Source organism: Centroberyx gerrardi, chromosome 5 (genome assembly GCF_048128805.1).
Source record: "Centroberyx gerrardi isolate f3 chromosome 5, fCenGer3.hap1.cur.20231027, whole genome shotgun sequence".
Lineage (NCBI taxonomy): Eukaryota > Metazoa > Chordata > Actinopteri > Beryciformes > Berycidae > Centroberyx > Centroberyx gerrardi.
Window position 1 is genome coordinate 16,680,318 of NC_136001.1, and position 27,859 is coordinate 16,708,176.

At 44.0% G+C, this 27,859-nt stretch overlaps 1 protein-coding gene across 3 annotated transcripts; it reads left to right on the forward strand.

Moving 5' to 3' along the window:
- Positions 1 to 120: 120 nt before the first annotated feature.
- On the forward strand, positions 121 to 27,857 carry trim62.1 (tripartite motif containing 62, tandem duplicate 1). Of its 3 annotated transcripts, none has more exons than XM_071895303.2 (6): positions 121 to 142; positions 1,128 to 1,709; positions 17,590 to 17,685; positions 20,502 to 20,758; positions 21,786 to 21,901; positions 24,725 to 27,857. In XM_071895303.2, the coding sequence occupies exons 2-6, from the start codon at positions 1,302 to 1,304 to the stop codon at positions 25,273 to 25,275; spliced, it is 1,428 nt and encodes a 475-aa protein (XP_071751404.1). In that variant the 5' UTR covers positions 121 to 142; positions 1,128 to 1,301; the 3' UTR covers positions 25,276 to 27,857. The 3 variants fall into 3 exon arrangements, with proteins under 3 accessions (XP_071751404.1, XP_078139871.1, XP_071751405.1); XM_078283745.1 differs by lacking the exon at positions 121 to 142 and adding an exon at positions 555 to 630; XM_071895304.2 differs by lacking the exons at positions 121 to 142; positions 1,128 to 1,709 and adding an exon at positions 3,982 to 4,092.
- The last annotated feature ends 2 nt before the right edge of the window (positions 27,858 to 27,859 follow it).

The window sequence follows — 27,859 nt, forward strand, 5'->3', positions numbered from 1 at the left end:
ACGTCTTCGCGAATATTTGTAAATAAGTTTCACAGAAACCCCCGCCGCTCGCACGGTTGGTTTCTTCTGTTACCACTGTGTGTTGTTCTCCTTCCTGAAAGAGACTCGCGCTGGAGCTGCCGATGTCGCTGTTGGAGAACTGGTGAGTTGAAGGTTTTTTCTCTGTCTCTATCTATCCGACCGACTGTGAATTGTCATGTTAAGATACTTGTGAATCTGTTGTGCCAGTGAGTTAGTCAATTAGCTACCTCTGCATTCACCCTTTTTAATAGGTTATATAGTTAGTGGTGTACCTTTTTTTTTTTTGCTCTGTCTCTCACATCTCCCAGCCGTTGTGGTGTCGTGGTCCTGGTTGGATATGTTTACAAATCCAGCTAGCCAGCAAGGTGGAGCAAGCCAATTAAATAGCAAGCAAGCTAAGCTGCAGCACAGTTGTTGGCTCGACAGTTTGCGATAGATAGTAAGAATGCTCGGCTTGCAGCTGAAATACTCCTCACAGGGAAAGGAGTGTTAGTGGTGGAGAGGGAGGACAGTACTGCTGCAGGTGATTTCCTGAGGCTGGTGGAGACAGTTTGCTCTGGAAATGATTGAACAAATCCTCCACTAAGAGGAAAAACAGGGAATACCAAGGTGAAGTTGTACTTTGTTAAAAGCAAAGGTTCTCCTTTCAGAAGTCCTATACTCCATTGTATAAATCTATTTTGTTATGATGTCCAGCTGTTTCATCGGTCAGAGAGCACTCTGACAACTGGACTGTGTGGTTCTGTTGTCTGGTAATAGACAAATAAATCACAGAAAAATTCAATTTAATTGCTAAACGAATGAGGGTCACAGGGGTAAGGGGCATGTTTGAGATTTTGTCCAATATCATAATTTCTTTCGAATTACATAGTGTTGTTGATTTAAGGTGATTTGATCACTATGAAAAATCACTGAAGTCTCTATTAGTAAGATTATGTGGTCACTGGACTGTCATTGAACTCTATTCATATATAACTTCAACATTCACAGCAGTGAATGATTTCTTCATATTATAAAGATTGTAGACCATGTACTAGGTTCTCCTACAATCTAATGGTTGAATGGGATGATGAGCATCTTATTGTTCTTTACCATGTTTTCAACAGAGATTAAAGGTGAAGTCCCACGATCCTGAAGCAGTTCATTATCTATCAGTCAACCGCCACATGGCAGTGAGCCCCTCGCAGAACTGAGAACTGAACTGAAAAATAAACCAAGTAGGCTATATTCTGCTCCAGAACATTGTCCTTGTAGATGCAGCTCAGTTTTTGTTTTTGCAAATGGCTTGCTGTCTGAAGGACGAGCTCCTTTGTTCCATTTGCCTGAGCATCTACCAGGACCCTGTCAGCTTCGGTTGTGAGCACTACTTCTGCCGAAAGTGCATTACCGAACACTGGAGCAGACAGGAGCCTCACGGAGCGCGGGACTGTCCCGAGTGCCGGAGAACCTTCGCTGATCCGCTCCTCTCCCCGAGCCTCAAGTTGTCCAACATTGTGGAGCGCTACTCAGCCTTCCCGCTAGACGCCATCCTCAACGCGCAAAGGAGCTCCTACCCCTGCAAGGACCACGAGAAGGTCAAGCTCTTCTGCCTGAGCGACAAAAGCCTGGTGTGCTTCTTCTGTGACGAGCCGGCGCTGCACGAGCAGCACCAGGTGACCACCATTGACGAGGCTTTCGAGGAGATACAGGTCAGTTACAGCATACACTGACAGCTGATTAACAGGCGTAAGGCGGGTGGGTTTTATATGTATTACTGTAGTACTTTTTTATTTTTAACCTATGCTTATCCACAGAAAGCCAACTGAGCATGCATGCTGTTTTCCAGCAACGCCCTGCTTCACATTGCAGGTGCACTCATTCACATCTGGGAGCAGCCCAGTGCAACCACAGTCCTCTGCTGTTGGCCGCTGAGCAGCTCCACTGGAGCAGTTTGGGGATAATGCCTTGTTCAAGGGCACCTCGACAGCAGTTGTTGAGGGACGGCGGAGAGTTTACTTTCCATTTACTCATTTACTTTCCCCTCCTGGGCACCCACATTTTCCCAGCCAGTCTGTGGATTCACATCAGTGACCTTCCTTATTAAGTAAAGTGGGGTTTTCTAGTCTCATACATCACACTGGCAAAAATGGCAAAACTGACCCCATGTCAGCATTAATGGTTATTTTCACTAAGTCTGAATTCTAATTCGGGAAATGATTGAGAAACAAGTACAGTTAACAATAACATCATTGTGATCACATAGACAAACATCTTAAGTGTTTTAGATGCACTTTCGAGGCATTAAGAGAGATGTGGTTAGTCAGTTTCAATAGAAAGTTCTTGACTCGGCAATCAATGAAACCTAAGTGCAGCAGTAGATGTAAAGCGTTTGTTGAAACGAGGAGGAAACACTCAATAATGCCTGCATGATCCATTAACATTTAGATAGAGTACACCATGCCATTGAGCTTGAACATATGAAGTTCTTTAATAAGGTTGTATAAGGTTATGTTAAAGTGTGATATTTATTTACATTGAGTCATATTTTCCACATTTACAGGAGTGGTTCAGTGTTTGCCTTCTCCTCAGTCTTTGGATAATTCCATTCCCACAGAGGCAAAATCCCATAACTGTGAAACAAAGCTGCTAATCCTATTCTTTCTTTGTTCCAGTATGCATAGGAATACAATCCTGTCCATTTTTATGTAGTTTATTATGCCCATGTGTCTGCCTATTAGCAATGTAGATATTGTCCAGATCTGTTCTGACAGAAGTTTTAATACTGTGTAAAATAATAGCATTTGGTGCCCGGGTTTCTTGACAGACAGCAAGGTGGACATTCTGATAAGAAACAGACCCAAAGTGTTGATGGTTAACACTTAACTGAGCTGCTGACTCTGCTGAGCAAAGGCTTTGAAGGGCTTATACTCTCTCACTGCTGCTCAGACAAGCACACAGGACACTTTGTCACATAGCATAGTCTGTTCCTTTACCTGTTTCATAGTTTTGCCGACTTTAACGGGTAAAGGTTATATCATCATGTTGCTATGCATTTTTGTTAGAAAAAATGCTGTCGCCACTGTAAGAACACTGCAAAAAACACAAAAAAGTGTTACACTATTGCATCTTATTTTCCTTCCTTGTTGCAAAGGCGGTATCAGTGAGATGGCCTCAGCCTTTGACTATTCATTACGCTGTACACTCTCACTATTCTGAAAGTATGTCTTTGAGACAGGAAAGCCAACCCCTCCCCTCATCGTCCTGAATCGGTGACTGGGTTTTATATGCAGGCTGCGCCTGAGTTATACACCCAGCCTCAAAAGAAATGAGACAAAACTACTGTTTTGTTCAGGGGGAAGAATCACCTTGTTTCATTTGGCTTGTAACCAGTTAGCCCTGTTGAGGTGTTTGTGAAGACGGAATAAGAAGAAAAACATGGAATAAGAGAAAACAACTATTAGCTGATTTGTTATTTATTCAATTAATATGCTGCATATAAACATAGTCAGGGAGTTAGTGGGTAGCACAGGGCTATAGCTATGTCCTTACGCATGCGATGCTGTATTCTGTATATAATTAACAGCATTATGAACATCAAGGTTGTCCTCCTTACTTTCAAATCAGGCTTTGTGCTAGAAGCATGAGAAAGGTCAAACTGTAATCTTGGTGCAGAAGTAATTAGGCCCAGTACAAGATGTTGCTCTTTTCTTGGACATCGTCTTGTCCCTCTGCTTGGAGCTCTTTTCAAAGCAGTGATCTGGCATTTTGTATTCTGGCAGGAGGTTTGGAGGCTTCCCAGATCTACAATACTAAAAGGGAGGAAGAGTACACAGAGGCCCCATCTGAAACAACCGTGTCCCATGATGAGCTTGGCACACTTGCCTTTTAGATCTACAAGTGGGGTAGTTTGTTATGTAACTTCTCATCCTTCCCAGACAAACGCAAACATCAGAGAGGAAACAGATGGTGTTAGAATTAGTTTTTTGTCACATTTGTTATCTGAGATCTCAAAGTAAATGAATAGGAATGTTTCTACCACAGTTTCTACCAAACTATTCCCTGAATCAATTCCTTGTAGGACAAAACCCATGGGTAAGTAATGCCTTATTAGTCAACTTGTCCTTTCAGTTCCATTATTTCTTCTTTGTTTTCAGTGAGCAGACGGGAACTGTGTGTCAGATAGAAACAAATGTGTGAGTGCTGTACCCGCGGGCGCAAACGTCATTCTTAGCATGAGTCTTGATAATGCGTAACCGAAGTGCCAAAGCGACATGATGAGGACATGTTAAAGTGCAGCAATCAGCTCCAGTGTTTAGACTGTAAGCCAGAGGGGCACATGCTGTGCCAGCTTGGTGGCCTCTGTAAAATAGACCTGTGTGTTTTTTAGCTGGAAAGTTGGTAGATGAGGAGAAAAGGTAGCCAGGTTTGGTAGAAATCTTTGCCACACTGTGTAAAATTGTTTGAGACTTTGACACACTTGGCTTAAACTGTGTATGGCCTTTTATCTGTCTATTTGTTGTTCTCTCCACTGCCTCTGTCAGCATGAAATGACTCGTCATCTGTGTGATTCTGGAGAATTGTGACTCCTCTGTATAAAGAGCTCGCAAGTGAGAGTGAGAAGAGGAACAGCTGCAGTGTGACTCTTCCATCAGTTTTAAATTACCTAATATACTGTGAAGAGACAGGACTTTTTCTCAGGAAAAAAACACCTGATGTATGAGTAATGGCCTCTTTTCAATTTCGCCCAGCAGAGTTTGCTTTTAGGTTGCATCATCCCCTCGCCCCATCACCCATTAGAGGAGCAGAATTACACAGAAATGTCCTCCGTCACCTTGTTGTTGTTTACCCATCTATCCTCACTGAGACAGCGGAGCATGGATGATGAGCGTATTCCATAATCAACACCACAAGGATGACAATCTAGACACTTGATTATCCAAAACTCAGACCTCCGAACCAACCAGTCTAATGGACATGCATAATGAGCAAAAGAAACACAAAAACATTCTGTTGCGACCCAAAAATATTCTGTTGATAGTTTGTTGGCCAAACTGTCAGAATTGCCATGGTGACACATGCAACTAGGAGCATTTAAACTTCAAATAAGACTGTATACAGCGTTTTTAGAATATGTATGCATTCGTGGTTTATGTTTTAAATAAGATTTGGTCCAGTGTTACAATACATTTCAGCATTCCAAACATTGTATTTGATATTCTTGAACATCCTCCATTCCCAAGGGGTTAAGATAATTATGGTATTTGTGTCTTTCCTCTTTTTCTTATTATCCATTACCTTTTAGTTTCTTTGTTTTGTTGATATTTGTTATTGTTTGCTGGCTTATTTAGTCTGTTTTGTTGTTTTATGGATGTATGTTTTTATGAGCGCACTGCAGCAAATTCCAAGCAACTGTCTAGTGGATGTGGCAATAAAGTAAAGATAAATATGGTTCTAATGTAGCAGGTCCAGCCTATGTCATGCCACCATTGCCTTAAGTATGTGTTGACAGTGTGTTTGGCCGGCCATTGATGAGGCAGCCCTTGGTTGGTCTGTGGCAGGGTGTAATCTCCTTAGCTTGGCATGTTGCTCCCCTGACCTCAGGCCCCCAGTCTTGTTGCTGTTAGGAGGGTTTTACCTCCTGCTGATTTGCATCCTTTTCTCCTGTGGCTGCTGCTGCAGTCAAATCTATAATGCACAAACGCATCCAGCGCTTGTGCAGGTTGACGCACACACAACTGGCAGACACTCACACATAATTGCTGCTTGCGTGTATTTCTCAACATAAAGGATATTAAGGTAGGATCGAGGAGGCTTTGTCTGTGGCTCTGCCATTTGCTTCAGGGAGCAGAGATTTCAGAGGGAACTAATGCACTCTGATTAGGAGGGGCTTTATTTCACCGATCACATTGGATGGCATAAAACGGCATTCAATCCCAATGTACAAGGGCAAAAACTACCCTTATGCAAAATGATTGTTTGTCTCAAACTTCTTAGAGAAACCGTCTTGATAATTATGACCTGAGTAACTAAACTGAGCTGAGATCAGCACTAGAAATCTTAAGATTCTTAATACACACCAAGCATTCTCATCATGTTAATCCAAAAATGTTAGATTTTCAGAAAATGTTTGGCCTGTCAGTCTTACTTTGAACTCATTAAAAGAGGATATAGCCAGGAAACCAAACATTCTTATCTACCTAGCCCCATAGTTTATCCTGTAAAGCGTGTGCTTTGTGTTTTGGGAAATAATGACTTTATTTTAGGCAACATAATTAATGGTGATGAGATTAGTGTTTCCACCGTCAGTCATGCCAGGCTTGGAGTACTGGCGCCATCTAAAATAAAGGTTGGGTGGATTGCTGTAACCATGATTGGAGCAGGAGTGTGCTTTGCATGTATTTTCAGACCATTGTGGCGTAAATTTGGTGATGCACTCCTATGCTTTTTATTTGCCCCATGGAGGACAAACTAGGAGCCACAGTGGCCGCTGTGTCTTAATTGTAATGATCAAGACAGTCAGCGGGCTGCGTGAGACAACAGTATTGCGGGGCAAGACAGACCCTCCCTGCTTTCCAGTTGCCCCAGGGACGTCTTTATGCTCCACTTGTCATTAGCGAGTAGTGTAGGACCAGATAAGAAGGGAAATGGGCACTGCAGCCGCTGGTTATCCATGCATACTGGGTTGTATTTGGGGACTCCACTGTGCTCTAGAGACTAAAGATAGATGGTTTGGGCAGAGGGGATTGTAGGAGGCAGTTGTGCTGTCATGTTGGTCTGAGTTAGACTATAGCCCACACTGCCTAAGAGTTGAACTACTGGTATTTGCTCAGTCACTCAGTGTGGCTTGTCAGTCAAAGTGGCCGGCTGCACCTGTATGTTGTCTCCCATTAACACCATCCTTATACCTAGTCATTTCCTCTTTATTAGATGCCAAACATGGGGGTTAAGCATGGGAATGCATTAGCATTTTTCTCATTATAATGCAGTGTGGTATTTGAAACGGGAGAATAAGAAGAGCATGCCAGCCTTTGAAGTATTCCTCTAGGGGTTAAAAGCAGGGCTGTCTCTCACTCTCTGACTGTCAGAGCCCAGTTCTCTCTGAGCCTGCCATCACCACGCATGGCCGTTGCTGCTGCAGTAATGAGTCAGGCAATTTCAAGGGCACCCACGGCTGCCATCTCTCCTGTGGCTTGCCTCGGTCTGCTCTCCCTCCCTCTTGCAGCTCCATCTCTCTCTCTCATTTACTCTCTTGTGCTGTCTACTCCTTAATCTTCTCCTCATTCCCAAGGTATGTGCTTTATTAAATGCCAGGGATCTAGTTTGTTGACTAATTCTTTTGAGGAAGGTGGTTCCCAGGGCTACACTTTTTCACCCTCATTTCTATGCCCCCCCCCCCACCCCCCATTCCTTCCACCCCAAACAAATGAGCTTGTCCAGCTTGGCGGTCAGTCAGGGTGGTGTGGCAGAGAGGTTGCGTTCATGCGGAAATGGAGCCACGGGGAAAGGCAGAACAGTCATGTTCTATTAGAGGAGTGCAGGCATAATATCCTCATCCAGGGAGAGGCGGTAGCTTGTACTGCACTTGTTACTGCTACCGCTGACGATGCTGGAGGCAGGACGGAGCCGAGTTTTTTTTTTTTAGGCCCATGCTATTGGTAGATTGGCAGAACTACATGCCATCTGTACAACATACACCACTGCACTCATTTGTGAAAGTAAAGCTGGCACTCTGTTCATCAGACTGAACATTTTGTCTTGTTTAGATGATTACTTTGGCTCATACTTAAGTTTAGTGAGTCAGATGTCGGTACATCTGCTGTGCATTAGACTCCATGTTTCCCAAGAGAAACGTTTACATCATCACCATCGCTCATTTACCTAGGCCTTCTGCACAGAGGACTCAGTTCTGCATTTTACCATATGTTTTCCAATGTGTAAAAGGGCTCATTTTAATAGAAGGGAGGGAACAAGCAGGCTGTTATGGATCTATAGGTAGATGTTTTTATCTTGTTGCAAGTGCTTTTCTTTGCATCATCTGCATCATTTTATGAGGTTTCCATATTACACCTTGGGAAAGGCTCTTAACTCTTCGATCTGCAAGTTGGCAAATATTCTTTGTTTTTTTTTGTTTCACCTCTGTTAGTTGTTATTTCTACTGTTTCTGTCTGTTCTTTAGCTTCCAGGTCTACCCACTCTTTTTCTATTCCTGGCTTTTATTCTAAGATCATCACCACATATCAAGTTAAACCTTATAGGCATAGGCAGGCAGGCAGGCAGGCATTCTGAAGCAATACCCAAACACCCAAATATAGATCATATCTAACGATGATTCATTTTCATGGGAATGCATTGTACCTGCTGTATAATTATGGTAGTTGGACACTGGAGTGCTGGGCGTGCAAGAGAACTGGTCTGGCAGGCCAGGGAGGGTCATCCTGGTAAATGAAAGGGGAAGTGCTGTCTTTAAAGTTTTGCAACTTACAGTAAGGCTTAATGCTGAGCCCCGGCCTCCCCAGCGTTAGGCAGATCAGCAGGGAAAGCACCCGACACACCAGTGACACTGCTGTAGAGATTAGATTAAATAAAATGACCAGACAGTGAAAGGTGTTGTATTGTTAGGCGGTTTCTTTTCCAACCCCCTATTATCACAGTAGCCCATAAAAAGTAGTGAATATGAAATGAGAAATTGAGGTAGATGGGTTTTATGCAGAGACAATTGCAGGCCTTGGTAAATGCCAATTTGCAAAAAGACCCTCTGCAGTGAACGATCATAGTTAGTATTGAGTCTCCTCTGGCTCTGTAGTTTTGTCTGTCTTTTCTTTAGTGTGAGGTGGATGTTTGGTTGTGAACTGCTGTACCCCCGTTCCCAGCCTTGAGACTCTGAGCCCTGCGTTCCTTGATTAGCTGGGGAATTAAAGCAGATTACAGGCCATTGTTCTGGGGGGTTTGGGCTGGGATGGACTGGGCCATAATCTCTTGTAATTCCCTGTGTCCATGATTTGCTGCAGATGATTTAATTAGACGTGCTGTTGATAGGAGTCCTCATTTACAGCTTCCCATCAGCCTGACTTAGATCTGACCCCCTCCGAGCAAACCAGTCGATGGGAGTGAGAGAGAAGAAGCCTGAAGATGTTTACCTGTTAAATGTCTCTTTTGTCTGGCTGCAGAGTCCAGCTTTACTTTTGTTTACCCACTGACTGGTGTTTCTCACCACAGTCCAGGTGCAGAGGGGCAGGAGGAGATGACTGATAGGCATGCAGGTGCTGGGAAAGCTCTCACATGCTCTCTATCTCGTTTTACCTGTGGGTTTGGGGATATGGGTTAAGTCAAGTCAGATTTATTTAAAGTGCATTATCACCAACGGGGGTCTCAACACACTTCACATAATAAACATAGATACTAAGATAAAAGTGCACATAAAAAAGTTAAAACACACATGGATAATAAAACAACATACATACATGACACTCATATAGAAGCATAGAACCATAGAAGCATATAGGCTATACATACAAAATTAAAACCTAACACATATATGCATGCCAAAGCCATGCATATACGTGTGCATGTGCTCCCTACTTGCACATGCTTGTTAAGCAAAAGTTCTTTGCAAAACTCAAGTAATTAGTAGTGAGTTGTAAAAGCAAAGCTTGGTATTAAAAAATAGTATTCAATGATTATTTATTGAAGGGAAAAACAACCAGATGCAGGGGCATAAAAAAAAAACTGCAGTGCAGTAGCAAGGTATTTGATACCATACGTTTTGCATGATTGCCCTATTTTCCTTTGGCCTGTTGAGATGATAATAATATTCATTATAATAATAACTTTATTTATATAGCACTTTTCTAAAAATGGTTTACAAAGTGCTTTACAGACCAGCATAAAATCAAACAAGACGATACAGTGGCAATAAAACAACAGCAAATAGAAGCAATAACAACTGTAAGAACAGTAAAAGAAGAAAACGTTAAAAAAAGAAAATGTATAGATGAATATGTAATAGATGTATGGCCCACTCCCATTTCCCTGGCCAGGTTTTCTTTGAGCTTGTTTGTTTCCCATACTGCACTTCTGCATTTGGGTCTCGGGTCAGACTAATCACTGGGGAGCAGCCAGCTAGACTGCCCTGTGTGGCCTGTCCCTGCTCCCTCCAGTCGGCACTGCTCTTAGATGAATGTCCGCACAGCAGAGGTTTTCCCACAACAGCAGTCTCTGTCCTCAGGCCACAGCTATTTAATGGATTGTGCTTGGGCATTTTAACCTGTTTTTTACTCAGGAGTTTTCAAGATATGTGCTAAGAGGTAAGTGTAAAGAGGTAAATGTATTGTTATAGTTAGTTTATTTGCTGTACTTTGTATACTGTATTTCATACACTGTAATTTGTTATTATGTGGCCTCTACTACCTTATATGTAGGTTATTGGAAAAGGCCTGGGAATTTATCAACACGCAGACTTGACTAGAGAGTACACCTACAGTATATTACATATAGGCCTACCTACAGTATATTACGAGAGTACGCTGAAATTATGTGTTGTTTATAGCTTGGTGAATTGACAAAGAGGGCATGTATCCCAAATGTTTATTTGATGTCAAGGGATTGAGTGAAAGAGAAGCAGACACACACTTTATTTGGTCAGATGGAGATGCTGGCAAGCCGTAGCAATCAAAGCCTGTATACACAACAGCTACAACAGAATAGCTCACAGCTGCGTCCATGTCGCCAAGATGGAGCAGAGGCAAACAAATCTGTTTGTTATCCCTGCTGTGTCTCGCTAGCATGCAACAACATCACGTTTTTTCAAAAGGTGATTTGTGTGCCTCACACATATGACATGGTTTTTAAATCAACAGCATGCTGACTATCAGAGGTTTGACTAATCCTAAGAAGCTTTTTTTTAAAGATGACATGACCATGTATTTGGTTGTGGTGATAATCCCTTGGCAGTCAAACATATCTAAGGGTCATTTTCAGGATGTAGTTACTCTGTACAACCCCAGAGTGATGTCACTCAGCAGTAGGACATAACAGTAGCAGCAGGAAATGTTGTTGTTTAAAGCTATGTTGTCATGCTTGCTTTGCAAGCATTAGGTTGAGCTTTGTTTCACTTGGCCAGGTTGAGCCTCCAAATATAGCTCTTTGAATCAGTGTTACTAATGACCCCTTTCTTTGGAAATAATTAGAAAAATGATTCATGAGAGAAGCTAGTTGTTTGGTAGAATATTATGTAATGTCAGAGACACAAAGCTATTTTTTGTATGTTCATGTTTTTTTCCAATTCATCAGTTGCCTGTTGGATGATGTATGGCCCTCTCCCAGATTAGTGCCTAGCTCTTGACGGGTTTGATTGATGGCTCTTCAGAGATGAGTTTAAACGGGCGCTGTAGGTGGATTCAGATAACACGAGTTTCATACTAGACCAGAGTGTGTACACACTGAAACTGATGTATTGCTGTCTATCAAATACATTTCTAACTTGAAATATGAATGTGAATATTGTCTAGGTATCTGTGTATAAGCTAGTTCTGCTCAGTAGTCAGGAGAGGACCAGCTGTAACAGCCACACAACTCAAGGTGCATGCGTTGAGTGTCTTCTGTCAACCAGGTGGCTCTGCCCAAGCAACAGGCCTTGCTCTTATCTCTTATCATCTGCCACCTCTCAGATTTCCACTCCAGTATCAACAACAACCCCCCCCCCCCCCCTCCTCCTTAATGGCTTGTCCTGTGTTCATTATCAAACTTAACATTGAGAGACCTGGGTGTCTTTCTAATGATCCTCTTCTAACTCTGATATCCACCCACTTTGCTGCCCCGGTAATGCAGCACACTCTGTTCTCTCTACGTCTACAGCTGGGCTCTTATTGAAAAAACCTGTAGACCCTCGTCAGCAAATTAAATACCATGAATCTGTTTTATTTTAAGGATACAAAAATGATTAGAACTGACATTCCATGTTGGTTTTTTCCTTAGCTATTCATGTTTTTGTTAATACATTTGCATACTCTGTGCCCTTCCTCACTCTAGGAAGTGGAGCAGCAGGCTCTGAACATTCATCATTTACATGACGTGCCCTACATTCTAAAGACTGGAGGAGGCCAGCAGCATCAGCACTTCCACTCATCTCTGCTTCTTTTAACCAGCGTTTCCTGTGCGGGGTGGGGGTAATTTTGGGTCCAAACCCAGGTTCACTCTTGGGCCCATTCCAGGATCAGTTCCAGTAGCTCTTAGAGCTTAGGAATGGCTCTTATTTGGATATTTATATCAACTATATGGACAACTGTGCTGTAATTGCAGTTGTAACTGTTTTTTAGTGGGCTGAGCTATAAGGCCAGATGATGAATTTACCATTTGTATTTTCTTTTTTGTAGCCGTGGGGCAATCTTCCAGCTGTAAGGGGACATCGCAGCCAAATGAAAGGCTTTCAGGGGAATTGAATATACAATTATCTGCAGTTAATTGTTCAGCCCTAGTTACCAGAGAACCTGACATCTACCATCACCGAGGGAGGGAGGAAACTTTGAGGGAGGAGTGTTGAGATGGAAGGAGAAGGAGGAAGGTCTGTCTGACAGTGGGTGATCCTGACGTTGCTTCTCTATACCGCTGCCAGGCCTGTGACACAGAAAAACACGCCGAGAAACACGGCGAACACTGTCTGTCTGTCAGGCTACTGTCTCACATCTCATGTCGGGGAGTTTGGCTGTACCACAGCCAGGCCGATGCAGTAGACAGTAGGCACACGCATACACACATATTCTACAGGCTGTGAATGTTTCCGACTGCCTCTGTCTCATTAGGACAGATCATGGAGGTGGATGCTGTGGCTCCATCCTCAGCCAGTCCCACTCAGTCAGCTCAGCTGGCTGCTGCCTGCTCTGCTCTGTTGGCTGATCTCAGGCTGCAGGGACGGGATCCTCCCCCTGGAGAGGCTGCCGGCTCTGCTGATGCTAGGGGAAAAAAGGCACCAGGATGTAAGGCACAGCTTGAGCACAATTTGGTGTCTTGGAATAAGCAAACTGGAGTTTGCAGCCTGAGACAGCATTTTTGTTTCTCCGTTGTTGTTTTTTTCTTTTATGAAGTTTTTCTTTTGGTCACAGCCCCGGGGCCAGTGGGAGGGGATTGCCATAGCACCAGACAGACGGATGAAGGAGGACAATTCTGTGATCGGCCTTGCCTCCTTTGGCCCATAGTGTCATAACTCTGCACACAGCTCAAGTAATGCAGCCGCTATTGGCTTATCCATGAAAATGATGACCTGTACAATATTTAGAACAGATTTTGGAAAGCTGTCAGCTTACACTAGTGTTGTATTCCCAGTAGTCATTGGTCTGCATTTTGATATTGCACTATGAATGGCACTACTCGTAGGGACAGTGAGTCAGAGATGAGCAAATCAAGCAAGCATTTTTTCCATCACACACCTTGGAACATAAAGCCCATGTCAGAACTTGAGAATATTGCTGTTATTGTGACATCAATAGTTTCCCTCCCCTTATAGAAGTCTGTTGCTGGCTCCTTCACTGCAGCCTGTGTCAGTGTCTTGCGGCTGTGCTTGGTTTGGCATTGAGTGTTGTGAAACGGTCCTCGCACTGTGAAGGCTTGCCCCACGCACAAGCTAGGTGCTCCTGCATCACTTGTCATCATGTTTTATCAGGACAACCTGCTGATGAGGTGGGGTGCACTGTGTGTGTGAGTGTGTGTGGAGGTACTATTGCTTACGCCTAGCTACTGCAGCCCAATTAGAAAATGCACTACTGTACACAATTCTAGGAATTTTAGTCTGTCAGCAGATTATTTATCTCTCCTCCTTCTCCTCCTGTCTGCTGTTTGTGTTTTGTTTATTCCCATTTCTGCTTGCTTGTGCCATGTTTACTTTCAGTTGAATTTAGTGATGACATGAGCCCTGGTGTTCTTCATAACAAAACCTCGAGTAGACCCTCTGTCCATCTCTTTCCTCTTTCCCCTTGCCATTTCGATAATTTATCATTTCTTTCCTCCAGCCTGGAGTCATTGAATTTCCATCTGTGGCTGAGCAGGAGTCGTTGAGTTGAAGAAAATGATGCACTTAGTGTACTCTCTGGGATACAAATCCTTCATACAACACCATAGAGTAATTGTGTGTGTGTGTGTGTGTGTGCGTGCGTGCATGTATGTTCCTTCCTAGCCTAGGACTCATGGTATATCTTTGCCCTTGTGACTCTGTGCCTGGGTGTGACTGCCGACAGCGTGTGGATAGCATATTTCTGACCCAATCCATGGTGAATTACAATAAGCCCATAAAGCTGGCCTGACTGTAACGGCTGCTGTGTGCTCACTGCTGTGCTGTTGGCTGGCATCCTATTTACCCACCCTGTCTGCTACCTGACAGATTTATGCCCTGGGCTTGAGGAAGGTTATGCTAAACTGTCCTTGTAAAAATCACTTGCAGTGTGTTGAGTTACTGTGAGTTCTGGTGGGGTGTGCACATGTAGCCTAATGATAAGCAGATGAAAGGGATTCCTCTGTTTTAAGTGGAAAATGAATTAGCCGTCTAAATAGCACATTGCCTATGCATACTGTATGCCTTTCAGGAGGGCTTTGAGTCACAACTTTTTGCTGATTATTTATTTATTTTTGGCTTGGCATCAGTGAATGTGAATGAAATCAGAGGAAGCTACTCTTCTCTGTGTGTGTGTGTGTGTGTGTGTGTGTGTGTGTGCGTGTGTGTGTGTGTGTGTCAGAGGAAATTCTCCATCCTGTAGGCATTTCATTATTCATGCTGCGACACTGCATGTTTTTTTGTTCCCGTCTTTATCGGGGCTGGCAGTTTGAAGCCAACAACCCTCTTTAAACTCCTGAACGAGCTGCTGAATTTAATAAAGCTCGCAGCTGTAAGGAAAGTTTGTGGAATTTTAAGCCCCATATGCATTTTGAAGAAATGCGCGCCCATGGTGTATTTTTATTTATTTATTTTTAAATATGTACCCGGGAGCTACTAATGTGACAGGAGAAGAAGAGAAGGGACGGAATGACAGCAGGATGAAATGAGTTTTAGATTTATAATCCCCCAGCCGTGACCCCCGTTTCCTGCAGCTTGCCGTCCTGGGGAAATGTCACGTCAGACTTCGGTTGGCCAGATGAGATGGACGGGGGAGACGCTTCCACACAGAGGACAAGCGCACACTAACACACTCTACACACGCACTGAGGTCTCTATTGGAGTGGTTGTTTATACCAGCTTTCTTCCAGATATATATATATATATATATATATATATATATATATATTTTTTTTTTTTTTTTGCCACGTAATGATGGGTTGCTTGCTATCATGCACACTTTTTCTCTCACAAGGCTGTTAGAAAGTTGTTAGGCAGCCCTCTAGCTCCAGACCAGTGTTTAGAAACTAGATGCCCGTGGACCCCACATGCGCTAAAACACGTCAATCACATCCAATTTCTTGCCCCTGTGTGTAGTAATGGACAGTACAGCCGTGGCCTTTCTGTGACTGCTAGCAATGTCATCAAGGAAAATCTCCATCTGTGGGATACTTCAAGGACCTTTTTGCTTCCAAGCAGATTTAAGAGGATTATGTAATCGGATGTTATGGAGGCTTGAAGTGCATGAAGATGATATCACCAAGTTTGATTTTCAAGTTTCAAGATGCAACTGCAACTTGCCTCCCTAAATACGGCTTAAGTACAAGTGCTCTCCAGAACATTTAATTTTAGCTACAAATACTGTTCAATAATAGGAAAGTGGTAGATATATCCAGTCCTTTCTGTCATATACAGTATGTCTGATTGTTAGATACTGTAATGCAGAAGGTGATGTAAAATTCCTAGATAGTGTGAATCTTTTGCAACCAAATGTATGCAAATTACCCCAAGCTTACGGATCCAATTTTTTACAGGAATAACTCTACCATTTGCAAGTTGATCTGTGGGTTTTCAGAGTTGTGTGCACTTGTGTTCACCCCATCCACCTATTGTAGTGACAGTAACCACAATCAAAGTTGCCCTTCTCTGAGCCAGTCAGTCAGACAACGTGCAACAAAAGTGGAGAGGAGCATGTTTTCTCTGCCAGTCTGTCAGAATTGGTCTTCTTTAGCCTGTGGGAGCGGCCTTTGACCTGCTGCAGACAAGAGCTCGGCCATGAGGCGGAGAGCCCGCTGATCCTGCTGCACTCCTATCATTAACATGGAGAGTCACGTTCCCCCTCTGCAGCAGCGATTGTTTTCCCCTCTGTTTCTGTCCTTGAGAAGAAAAATGTTTCCTCTCCAACAACCCACATTTGTCCCTCTAATTTTGTAGCTCATAATCGAGGTCAAGGATTTTCTAATATATCATGAATTGAAGCATGGCGTTTTTTATTTCTACCACTGCCATAGACTTTTTTTCATTCAGACTAGATGGCTGCATCATTATATATTTTCCTGACATGGGAGACCTAGTTTAGTATTCGTTGCAGCCCGGTAGCTGATTGACGGTCGTTTTAATGGCCCTGCTAAACTGACAGTTCCATTTGGAGGATTTCTGCTGCAGCCGGTGTTCAGCGGAGGTTTTGACCCCCCTGGATCACAGACAAGGTGACGCACAGGCTGCATGAGTGAAGAGACTGTGCAGCAGGGTGGCCTAGTGGGTAGTGAGACCGTCACATAACCCAACAGGTTTGATTCCCACAACAGCCGACGTGTGTCCCGTCACGTGTCCTGTCAAAATGTCCTTGAATCTCATCTCGACCTGAATCTCCACCTGCGCATTCATTGTCAGTCACTCTGTACATGAACATCAGCTAAATACCACAAACGTAAATGTACCAGGAATACAAAGCGCGCATTCTTCCATACAAGGCTCTGCCAAAGGGAGTGCGTGTGCTGTACCGCTGCTGTCCTGAAACTTAAAGTCACAGGGCATCAGTGTTGGCACATGGGACCTGTGTGAAACTCTGCACCGTTTGTGACAGCAGCCGTCCCAGCCGGCTCCTTTAGTGCTTTCCTCCTGCCTTGGGGAAAGTTGGAGGTGGCTGAGCAGTGCTGGTTCTGCCAGGGTTTGCCTGACTAGAGATGAGACCCAGTTTCTCTGACACAGCCAACCATCTCCAGAGACCTCATTTTCTCTGATGAAAACCCACTCTGTTTCATATTCTCCCCTCCATCTGCCTCACACTTTTTATAGCCTAGGCTTAACCTTTGCTCCTTGTGCTGAAACAGTTGCGCTAATACGGTCGTCTGTCTTATTCATTAAGTCCTAAAATTTCAGTGCAGAAGAAATTAATACAGTTTTGTTTCAAAATGAAAAATCCACTATTTGAAAACTGACACCTACTCTTATATTATGATTGTTGACATAAGGCAGGTGAAACACATTTTTGTTGTTGTTGTTGTTTTTCAAACTGTAATTGGCAACATTTTTGAGCTATTAATTTAGAATTTTCAAGTAAGGAGTGTTTTAGAGGGGAGTTTATACAGCATTTTAAAATGAAATGCTTCAAATATTTTGCCTGATTAATTACAGTAACAGTATATTGGCATTGTTATGGATTACATCAGTGACTTAAGTGAGGTCCTCCCACCAGTTACTGACCTTTTTGCCGTTTCGTTGTGTTGCAGAGGGAGATGAAGGAGCAGCTGGCCACCCTGCAGGACAGTGAGAAGGGACACACCGAGGCCCTGCAGCTACTGCAGAGACAACTCACTGAGACTAAGGTAACGTAACACATTCTACCTTTTTAAAAAACAATACTCACCAACAGAGGTATACCAGCAGCAATAATTCTCGCTTAGGTCAAATGAACTACAGTGTTACACTTCCCAATGGTAATACTCATGTGCAAAGATTTGATTTAAAGAATAATAATAAAACATAAAGTAGCATAAGCCAAGCAGAGGATACAGTGTGGATATTTCCAGAAGGCATTCTAGTTTGCATCTTAAGCATCTACTTCAGACCAAACTGAGACAGTAATACTCACCAAGAAGAACTAGTTAGCAAACCAGATTGCACTAGTGGGTGGCAATAAAGGGCAGGACTATCCAATGTGTGCAGTCTTTGAATCACTAAATATCCATTTCCCTGCCTGTCTTGAATTGACAGTGAAATTCCAACAAGCAAATTGGTTTATTGAGTAGCTCTTTAATCTCGACACCTTGTTTTAATCAGCGAAGCGTGAGCATCCAGTCAATATGTCAATCCCCCTCGCCCCCCCCCCCACCCCCACCCCCCCATTTCTCATCTCTCTCCTGTAGCGACATTGAAGCTATTGAACAGGGAGGGCTTTCTGACAGAGACGATGTCGCTGCCGTCAGCGATATTTGTCATTTAGGAGCGCATCCCTCTTTCTCCTGCTTTTGTAGTGCTGTCCAATGTCACAGCCGCACTCGTCTCCCTGTCCAAGTTCTGCACCGCAGGACCGCCAGAGAGAGCCAGGGCTGTCCGTTTCAGCCCTGCCATTGACTCGGTCTAACTGCTAGTTGTAGGTCTTTCAGCCAACCCCCACTCCTCATTGTAAATCAGCTGATCTCATTAGGTTTCCATCCATTTGTACAGAGTGCACTGCCTGGAAGAGGACCGCAGTGTGACTAAATTGATCTCTCCATCTCTGATGCATTTAGGGAGCTGACAATGAAATGTCTCCCTGCTTCCATGTTGGCGCCTTTCAGTGCAACCCCATGATGAACACTGTCGTGTCAAACTGCAGTACTTAGTACATAAGGAAAAAATCAAAACTCTGAAAAAAAAAATGGATTTACACAGATCCCAAGAACTCTTAAATATAAGGTATTTTGTCTACATATTTCTCTGAAAGGTCCATGTATTCCTCTAGGTTTCCCTTTGCTAAATGTGAGGTTGCCTGTAGTCTGACACCTTGTGTTCTGACTCCTTGGTGTGCCGTTTGACTTCAATTTGTCGCTTGATTGGTTAATATTAAGGTGGGCTGTGTCCCAGTCTTCCCACCTAGTGAGAGCCGAGGAGGAAGAGGAGTAGCAGGTGGAGCACTGCAGCAGGGCGAGCTCTCATTGGAACTGAATGTGCCTGCCTTGCACTCTAGTTTGAGTCCTGGGCTCATGTGTGCTTGGGAGGCTCTCAGTCTGAAGGGCAGACATTGTGTCCCATTCCCATGCCCACGGGGGACTCGCCTGATAAGCACATGCTGCCCTGAAAGCCAGCCAGCCTCCTGTCTCCAAGGGCTGCAAATACCCTCCCAGAGCCATCACAGCCTGCTGGGCCAGACTAGCGGGCACGTCAGTTAGAGTGATAGCTGGGCTGCTGCAGTCCTCCTCCTGGTCCTCCTTTTCCTCCTCCATACCATCAGTTTTCAACCCTTAACTAGGTAGGAGGACTGGGACACAGCCCACCTTCATGTCATAGCTCTCATGCCCGCAGAGAAAAAGCGATCTTAATGGTTCCCACTGGCACAGAGTGAGAACACCTGCCCTTGGTCTCTGAAAGAACTGGAGAAACAGGCCTGCTGTTTGATGGGGATTTATCGATTTTTGGGCAGGTGTAATGAAACCTCAGATCAACGGCTCCTGAATCCAACACCTCCTGTGACTAAGGGGATCAAAGAGCAGAATTTCAAACTCCTGACACAGAAAATGGCCCTCATTCATCAAAGGTTCACAGAAACATATTTCATCTCGAATGCTTGTCAAGAGCATTATCACTGCAACTCGGTATTCATTAATTTTTCTTTGTTCAGAATTGTGCTTTGATTCAGAAATATTTCTTGAAGGTCTGTGTACAGACATGAATTGCATGATTTGAATATGGAAACTTCTGATAAAAAACAAATCTCAGCAAAATAGTGATTATAGATGACTATGGATAGAAAGGAAAAGTCTATGGAAATGTCTGTGAATGAGGCCCGGTGTTTCCTTTGTTCAGGACCTCCAGAGTGAAAGACTCATGCTACTCTCTGTGCGGTTATTACAGGGCTTTCACTTCACACCCCTTTGTTCCGTCTCTCTGACACTCTGACTGTTAGCACTCAGATGATTTATTCCCTCTGATGTCCAGCTTCCCACTTTTCTCCTCCAAGTACAAATCAATTTCCACAACTCTTTCCCCTCTTTCTTCAGCTTCCAGTCTGCTGCCCCCTGCGAACCGCTTGGCTCTGTCTGTAATAGCATCAGCTTATCTGGCTGTCCGCTGGTCTTGTAATCACCCGACTGCACACACAGGATGTCCTTGGCGACCCCTACCTGATCAGCCTTTAAGCAGTTTCAGTTACTGAATTGTATACTCTCTCTCCCCCCCCCCCCCCCCCAATACACATATAAGTTGAATCAATGAATAAATGTTTACATAATGTTTACGCAATTAGAACACTTGTAAGCCCCAGGGAGACTGACCCTTGTCCAATTAAGAGTAAGGCTGTAGTGACTGAAACACTTAACAAAGCCAGCTACCTACAGTACAGTACAGTACAGTACAAAGGCAATTCTGTAGAGGCAGGTATAAATAGCTGGGCTGAGAGTGGTTTGCTTTGTGAAGTAGACCATGTCCTGCCTCTCTTTTTCAGTCCTCAGCCAAGAGTCTGCGCGCGACCATCGGTGAAGCGTTTGAGCGCCTTCACCGGTTCCTGCGCGAGCGTCAGAAGAGCATGCTGGAGGAGCTGGAGATGGATACGGCCCGCAAGCTTTCCGACATTGAACACAAGATCCAGCGGTACAGTCAGCAGCTGCGCGATGTCAAGGAGGGCATCCAGATCCTGCAGGAGCGCCTCAACGAGACGGGACGGCACGACTTCCTGGAGGGAGTGGCGATCACTTCTGAGAGGTGCCCTGCTTACCCTGTGTTCGCTGACATTAGTATAGCAGTCGTATCATTATTGCAGTCCCAGTAAAAGTAAAGTAAAAATGGAAAACATGAGGCTGGGTCAGAAATCTGTGTCTCGGTCAAAAACTACCAGGTTTTATCAACTCAAGTCCCGAAGCTACACTTAATTCATCTCACCATAGTATAAATGACACTGAAATTGTTATGATGCTGATGCCTCACAACACGTTAAATGCGTGTTCGACTCCTGGTGTTAAGTAAGGCTGCTGAATTTTTGGAGAAAGTGCAGATTTGAGCAACAGGATTAACTAATCCCTGAACAGATGGCATATTAGGCTTGATATAAACCAGCTGTAATGTTTAATCTGGGAGGGGGGGCTCGGGGGCGATTTAATTGAACAGTTTAATATCTTAGAGGGGCTTACTAAGGCGGACTTAATGAGGAGGACTGTGGAAGTTCCATTATTATGGCTTATAACAACAGATCTGAAATAGCGCTTTGGCACAAGAAAACAAACTGCTACACAAGCACTTTGTCATTCAGAAGGAAATATACCACTTACAGAAACTTTGAAATATTAAGGAAACTGACTCAACCAGGTTGTCTTTTAATTCCTTATTTTCAGCCTATACACTATGATCAACCTGATGTTAAACACAAAGTTTATAAGCCCCTTTTCCACACATACAGTTATGGTGTTGTGTATATGTTGTTTTCAGGATTTCATCATGGCAAGTAACCACCTCCATGTCTTGCCTGAACTCTAGGCTCCATGTAGGAGTGCAGTGAGCGATTCATGTGGGGGTTGATACTGTAATAGCATTAGAGCTGACCCCCCCCCTACTGATGCTTTTTCTTTTTGTTGTGGGAAGATGTCCATGAGCATTCATGAAGCACCTTGTCAGTTGTTAGGGTTCAGAAAATGCAAACCAGATCAATTACTTGAGACATGAGGTGAAAGTGAAGCAGCATCCGGAAGAAGCAAGAAATGGATTGAGAATGACATTGATCTGTTTTCTGTCATAGGATTAAGGGGAAGATACATGAGACCAATCTGACGTATGAAGATTTCCCGACATCCAAGTACATGGGGCCCTTACAGTACACAATATGGAAGTCTCTGTTCCAGGATATTTCACCAGGTATGTGTCACCAAACATTTCTGGAAATTTAGACGCATTATGTAACTCAAACATGCAGATTAATTTAACACAAACTATGAAATATTATACAGCTTGGAATCTAGTGTGGAGTGCCGCAAACGTTTAGAAATTAGGTCAATTATCAAATTATCTTCAGCAGAAGAATGTTTGACCCTGAAATATGCCATGCAAGAGCTAATCCCGATTTGCATTAAGATTTCTGGGATGCTCTTTTTTTACAGCTGAACGCAGATAAGACTGAGGTCCTTATCATTGCTTCAGATAGCATAGCTTCCAAGGTTGCTCAGTGTATTGGGTCCCTTTCTTCAGCTGTACAGTCTAATCTTAGAAATCTCAGTGTTATATTTGATCAGTCTATGTACTTTGATCAGCATATCAAATCATTGACCCGTACATGCCTCTTCCATTTAAGAAACATTGCCAAACTCAGGTCAGTTGTATCACAACCCGAGCTAGAGATGATCATTCACGCTTTTATATCATCCCGGCTAGACTACTGCAATTCCCTTTTCACCTGCCTCAGCAAGTCGTCTCTGGATCGTCTACAAATGGTCCAGAATGCTGCTGCAAAGCTGTTGACCAGGTCCAGCAGGATGACTCACATCACACCCATCTTAGTTTCATTACATTGGCTTCCCATCAAGTTCAGGATTCATTTTAAGGTTCTTGTTTTCACATATAGAGCCCTGCATGGTCAGGCACCTGTGTACATTTCTGACCTGCTCCATCCTTATATCACCAGTAGGTCACTTAGGTCCTCTGACCAGGGCTTACTGGCTGTCCCTCGCGCCCGACTGAAAACAAAAGGTGATCGTGCCTTTGAAGTGGCGGCTCCGACACTGTGGAACGCTCTTCCTATAGACATACGATCTGAGGTCTCTGTTGATGCCTTTAAAAAGCAGCTGAAGACTCATTTATTCAAATTGGCCTTTGTCTCGCCTCGTGCTGTCTAGTGTTTGTATTTTGTGTGTTATGTTTTATTGTTTGTTTCTTTTTACTGTATTTATGGTCTTATTTTTAACAATTTTACCCTTGTGAAGCACTTTGTGACCTTGCTCTGTGAAAGGTGCTATACTAAATAAACTTTTACTTACTTACTTACTCTCAGAGCTTATTCTTCTCTGGTGAGAAATGGTGGTCGGACCTGGAGGGCTGAGATGCCCTTCTGTGTGCGAGAGTGCTGAGAGAAGCTCCACTCCCTCTGCCTACAGCCATCACTCACTCACAGGAGATCATTTAAAATAATGTGCCAAGGAATATTTCACTCCCTCAATCAATTCTCCCATTTTAGCCCACTCCTGGCTGAGGGGAGGGAGGGCAGTTTTTTGGCCTCCCTTGACTGGCTGCCAAATGGAACAATTGGTTACGATCCATCACCAGAAGCTGCCAGGGAGACGGGACAAAGACATTCCTCCCATCATCCCTTTCTGTCATTGATGGGTTACGGGGGATAACTAGCAGCCCCTGCGCTTTCCTTCTCTCATCCAGCAGGGAAAATGGTTTGCCTGTGTGTGTGTGTATGTGCGTGTGTGTGTGCCTGTATGTTTTTTCCATATGACACAAAGAGGCACTCAGAGTATGAAATTTTAATGAATAGATTGTAATACACACTGGCGATGTCATCGAACGGAGAAGACATTGTCCTGCCCGCTGGCCGGCTGCCAGATATTTCATCTCCATTTATGCCCACTGATATAAATACAGAGGAAGTGGAAATCCAGTAAAATTCCTCTCCCACTCTATTCCGAGTCTGCTGTATGTATGAGAGAGCAGGAGGGGAACAGGCCGTTATTGTTCAGCCTGATATAGTTCCATAATGACTGAACTGAATGCCGTGCTCTTCAGAGGTAGAGCGGGCACGGGTGCAGAGGCTCCCTCCCTAAACCACATAACTGCACAGAGTAGCACCGCTCCTCCCATAGCTGTAATTACTTCTCTCTGCTACAGCACTGTTTGCACTCTTTGCATGGTGTGATATTGCTCAAATTGAACTCCCGTATCAGACTCTGGAGAGCACTTGACTTTGAAGACCATAGTTTATGCATGAAGTTTAAAAACAGATTATGAAAAATTGATCGTGAGCTCTACCCACAGTCACACACTTTTTTTTCTTTGTTTGATTTTCCTGAAATGGGAGAAGAGCGGCAGTAGGGTGTGCCACAATAACAAGCCGTCAGTCATCTTTTACCACAGGGCGTGGCTTTGATCACCTCCTTTAACTCTGGCATTAGTGGTATACGCTGTAATAATTCCACCAGTCTACTGGTCTTGGGCCCTCTGAGTCACCTCCTTGGTCAAAATATAAAATATAAAATTTAGAGTTCAGGTCCCGCCTCCAGACACACTCTCCTTTTGTTTTTCACCAACTGCCTTTGATGAATCCTTTTCAGTGGAGACATTTTGGAGATCAGTTCATAACCTTGACTCCGTGCCCCGCCTCTCCTGTCGAGTGGCTGAGCGGCCTGGACGTATTTACTCACTGCCTCAGCATAAAACTCTTCACACAGCAACTGCAACGATAAAGAAAAATGGTGCGATAAGAATGACACTGCAATTCCAGCTACTCTGTTTGGCCAAGCTCTCTCATCAACATATTGATGTGTTTTGGGTTTTCTTTCAGTAAATGGTTTTCTTCAATGCTACCTTATCTTCATATCTGTGACTGGCCTGTTTATCTAGGCCAACTGTTATCTCTCCACAGTATTTACCTCAAGGTAAGTGAAGTAAATGCAGTGTCTCCATGCTAAATCTGCCTGTCTGTCTCTCTCTCTCTCTCTGTCTCCCTTTGATTCTCTTCCCCAGTGCCAGCAGCACTGACCCTCGACCCCATCACAGCCCACCAAAGACTCATCCTGTCAGATGACTGCACCATCGTGGCCTACGGGAATCTTCACCCCCAGCCCCTGCAGGACTCGCCGCGCCGCTTTGATGTGGAGGTGTCCGTTCTGGGCGCCGAGGGCTTCGGCTCCGGCGTCCATTACTGGGAGGTGATGGTGTCGGAGAAGACCCAGTGGATGATCGGCGTGGCCAACGAGACGGTCAGCCGCAAGGGCAGCATCCAGATCCAGCCCAGCCGTGGCTTCTACTGCATCGTTATGCACGACGGCAACCAGTACAGCGCCTGCACCGAGCCCTGGACCCGTCTGAACGTCAAGAGCAAGCTGGAGAAGGTGGGGGTGTACCTGGACTACCCCAAAGGCCTGCTCGTCTTCTACAACGCGGACGACATGTCCTGGCTCTACACCTACAGGGAGAAGTTCCCCGCCAAGCTCTACCCCTACTTCAGCCCCGGCCAGAGCCACGCCAACGGCAAGAACGTGCAGCCGCTGAGAATCAACACCGTACGCCTATAAGAGCTACATGCGCGCGCACACATCTGTGGTTGTGATTGTCCTGAGGGATGTATCTGTCATAGGTGAATTCACAGGACTACTAGGTTTAAAAAGAAGTTCAAGAAAACGTTTAAAAAAAAAAAAAAAAAAAGTTTAATGGGGTGTTTGAAATGTTTATTTCTTTCAGTTTGGTGTTAAGAAATGTGCGTGCTGCTGCTCTTATCACCTGCGCTGTTATTTCTTTGGGGACTTTTGGAATGACCGTACAATATGGGCCTGCACTTGAGCCTCATTCCGCTTCTTTAATTAAAAAGATGACGAGACTAATGGAGAGAGAGAGAGAGAGAGAGAGAGGGACCCCTGGGCTCCTCTGGGGTCCGTGTCAGTGATGTAAGCCCTGAAAGTGATTTCCCCTCTCAAGCGACTGTCCCAGACCCACCTTGCACAGTCCCAGGGGGCACTGCTCTCCTTATCAAGCTCCAGGCTTGTCAGACATATGTCCCCTCTCTGTCCCAGTAAGCGGATGCCGAAGACCGGTCACTTATCTTCTCTGTGCTGTACAGTTGGCTTAGCTGTGTTTGTGGAATGTGTTTGACAGCACTCGACTCCTTTTGCTTTCCTTTGGCCACAGTTTCGGCAATCCACCCTGAACTTGTCAAGCCTGTTGGCACTTTTCACTTCTGTCTGTATGTTATACCCTTTAGTGGGGTGGTGGGGGGGGATGATGTCCCATGTTCTCAAGCCCTCCCATAGGTTACATCCATGTGTGTCCATTGAAAGTCTCCATTATTGTAAGAAAGGCTCTTGTTCTGTGTCCTCCAGTGATTTTTCCATGTCACTTATGACAAAATAAATGAATAAGTGGTTGTTGGGTTGCCCATCCCTATCCACTCCCCACCCCCGTCCACCTGTATGGTCTGACGGTATGTTTGGAGGTGGAGGTTGTCTGAGAATATGCTGCTATTCCTGGAGTGGGGACTTGTATGTTTTACATATATCACTGGGTAAAAGGCATTCGTCCTCTCCCTTTATGGCTCATCTTTTGGTTTCTGCTTTTTCCCAGGAACCACGAGTATGCTATCATTTTGCATACAGTATACTTGTGGGTACTTTATCCACTTTACTGTTAGCACTTCAGGACATTTCTGCCTCTAATGACATGTGATCATTTTGTCCTAATATTAAAAGGCCAAATCAGAATGATAAATTGGACCATCTAAGTAGTTAGCCAAATGAGGCAGAGACCACTAATTGTAGCAGCATGACTTTGCGGATGCTAAAATCTGTAAAGTTTAAGATGAGATATTGCTCAAAATGTGTTGAAAATCGAAAATGCTATGGAGACCAACTGTTCTTTTTTTCTTTTAAATCATATCATTTATATAAATGAAGTAAAGCAGTATGTTGAGAAAATGGTAATTACCAAGGAAAGGGGTGATGGATGGACAATAGCTATTATGCTATTCCTGTGCAATTGGCATTCACACTCTGTCGCTGTATTACATAATGATACAATCACTGATAATTCCTCTGAGGCTCCGTTATGTTTGCTACTTTGCCCGTGTGCCTCAACTGCTCTTGTTATTCATTGGTTGTACACAAGCCCTCCAGAATCTGCTCTAAGAGGCCCTTGTCCTCTAGCCAAGTCCAGCATACTGAGGTGTGTGTGTGTGTGTGTGTGTGTGTCTGCGGGTGGGTGGGCATATGTGCGGGTGTGTTTGTCCAGCCTGGGTCAAATAGAAGTTTAAATCCTACCAGCTTTAGCTGTGCTTGATAAAACCCATCTGGCCCTCCAAGTGTGCTCATGCAGTAGCTAAATGTATTTATTGCAAAATACCTTTTGGCCCAGGTATGACTTGAGAGATTTTTCTTTGAAAACTTCAAGAGCAAAAAAAAAAAAAAAAATTCACCTCACCCTTCCTTTGCCACTGTACATCTTTGCGTGTGTATGTATGTTGTCTGTGTTGTCCATTTAAAAGAATTGGGGCAGTGCCCCTGTTTAGTTGGATGTTGTGTGATGTGGTTCCGGTATGTGCAGTTTGATGCAAACCAGAGTCAAAATTGTGTGTATTTGCTAATAATTCTTAGTGTTTGTTTTGATGTGCATGGAGTAGCAGATGTGTTAGGATTTCCAATAGGATGATATAATGAGTATCAGAAGGTTTAGACAATCAGGACAGTATTTGAAAGTCAGTTTACTTCTCTGTGATTGACACTGTCTGAATTGTCCTTATGAAGTAAATCCCGACCTCTTGGTGCTTAATGCAGGTTAAAACAAATGCTAATGATTTGAAATACCATTTGACCCAGTCTGGCATGGTGCAGTCCTCTGTGGGGCCTGCTTTGAGAAAGACTGTTTCCACTTGGATATTAAGAAGGAGATTATTATTGAGAGATGGTGGTGGGTTATCGGTGGTGGTGATGATAATGGTAAAAATGATTATGATGATAACTATGACACTTTTAATGATTATAATGATTGTGTCTTTTGATGATGGCCGCTGTGCACCCATCATTGTGTGAACACACTCTAGTGTGCTTTTGCTGCTAGAGGTTTGTGGGAAATGTTTTAATGTACAACAATAAATTACTGCTAAAACCAACC